At 51.9% G+C, this 1,319-nt stretch overlaps 2 protein-coding genes across 2 annotated transcripts in view; both read right to left on the bottom strand.

Moving 5' to 3' along the window:
- Positions 1–264: 264 nt before the first annotated feature.
- On the bottom strand, positions 265–729 carry LOC117175606 (activity-regulated cytoskeleton-associated protein-like). Its single transcript, XM_033365314.1, has one exon. The coding sequence runs from the start codon at positions 727–729 to the stop codon at positions 265–267; it is 465 nt and encodes a 154-aa protein (XP_033221205.1).
- Positions 730–1,048: 319 nt separating this feature from the next.
- The window catches only part of LOC117175605 (zinc finger MYM-type protein 1-like), a 34,363-nt gene continuing 34,092 nt past the window's right edge, over positions 1,049–1,319 (bottom strand). Inside the window, exon 4 of the mRNA XM_033365312.1 lies at positions 1,049–1,221. Within this exon, the coding sequence (XP_033221203.1) occupies positions 1,049–1,221 (173 nt within the window). The remainder of the gene's footprint in view (positions 1,222–1,319) is intronic.

Raw genomic sequence — 1,319 nt, 5'->3', positions numbered from 1 at the left:
GATCTGCAGATACCGCGTTTATTATTGGGGCACACTGAGTGCGGCAGGGGCGGCTAGAGCGTCGGCCGCCGGGTCTTGCCAGTTCCCTGGAACCGCCTAATTCTGACGTTCCTTGATTATAGGGCAATCGCGGTGGAAATGCCGTCCGGGGCAGTAATGCCATTGTGGTAGGGGTCGAGAGTGAATTGTCAAGTCTACTGGGTTGGTACTGGCTGCCGCTGTAGCGTATGTACCCTTGTTTTGGGTTGTGTCGCGCGCCGTTTTTCAAGGATTCTCCTCTGCTTCGCCACTTTCGGCCTGTACCGCTCTTTCAACTAAGTCCTCGAAAGAACCTATTACCGCGGCTCGCAGTACCTTTTTAATGGAGGGTTTAAGAGCCTCCAATAACAGAGTCACTATTTGTGATCCCGTGGCTTGGGGTAACAATCGCTGTGCGACGAGATATTTCCGCTGGAGGAACACGTGCACGGCCTCCTTTTCCTCCTGCTTCGTCGCATACAGCTTGGTATGTAGCTTATTCAAAGCTGCAGCTCCGGCGAAATCTTGAGTGAGTAACATCCGGAATTTTGACCACGGCAGGGACAAATTCCGGTACGCTTCGTACCACTTTGCGGCTTTTTCGTTGAGTGATTTATTCACCATTCTCGACCAAACGTTTTGTTGAATCGCTGCTTCGGTGAAATAATATTCACATTGATTGAGGAATTCCTCCGGATCCTCGTCATCCATGCTTGCAAAAGTAGGAAATGGAACGTCTGGAGTACGCAACGCGCGTATCAGGGCCCGCCAGTCGGTAAGTGGAACAGTTGGTTTGAGAAGCCATGATCGTTGGTGGCTCACGGAACGGTTAACCCAATACGTTTGTCGGCCTTACGGTCGTACCAAAAGGTGGGATTGTAGGCCGAAGAATGTTCGGTATGACTACCGTGTCAGCGTGATGACTGAATCTTGAGGCGGATGCTATATTGACTGTATCTTGGCGAGAACTTGGTCCTGGTATGAATGATGAGAGTCCTGGTTCAGGGTGGCTGCTTGGCCCTGGCATGGCCTATACATAGGGAGGATCTAGGGAAAAACTAGGTTCTGGCATGACTGGAGTGAAAACTGGATCAGGGCGACTGCTTGGCCCTGGTTCAGCCAGGTCTTGTCTGGCTGGTTCGCGAAACAGTACACGCGAAGCGCTGCGTGCTGTTGCCGAAAGAGACCGACTTCTTTCGCGCTCTGTAATGCGGTAGATATTAATCTAGCTGAAGGCCTACCGGGGCTGCGGCGTTTACATATCGGAGAGCGAATCATTAAGACATCCAGGGGGGGAGGGG

The sequence above is a fragment of the Belonocnema kinseyi genome, chromosome 6, assembly GCF_010883055.1.
Source record: "Belonocnema kinseyi isolate 2016_QV_RU_SX_M_011 chromosome 6, B_treatae_v1, whole genome shotgun sequence".
Classification (NCBI taxonomy): Eukaryota; Metazoa; Arthropoda; class Insecta; order Hymenoptera; family Cynipidae; genus Belonocnema; species Belonocnema kinseyi.
This window is presented reverse-complemented; position numbering and strand designations above follow the sequence as displayed.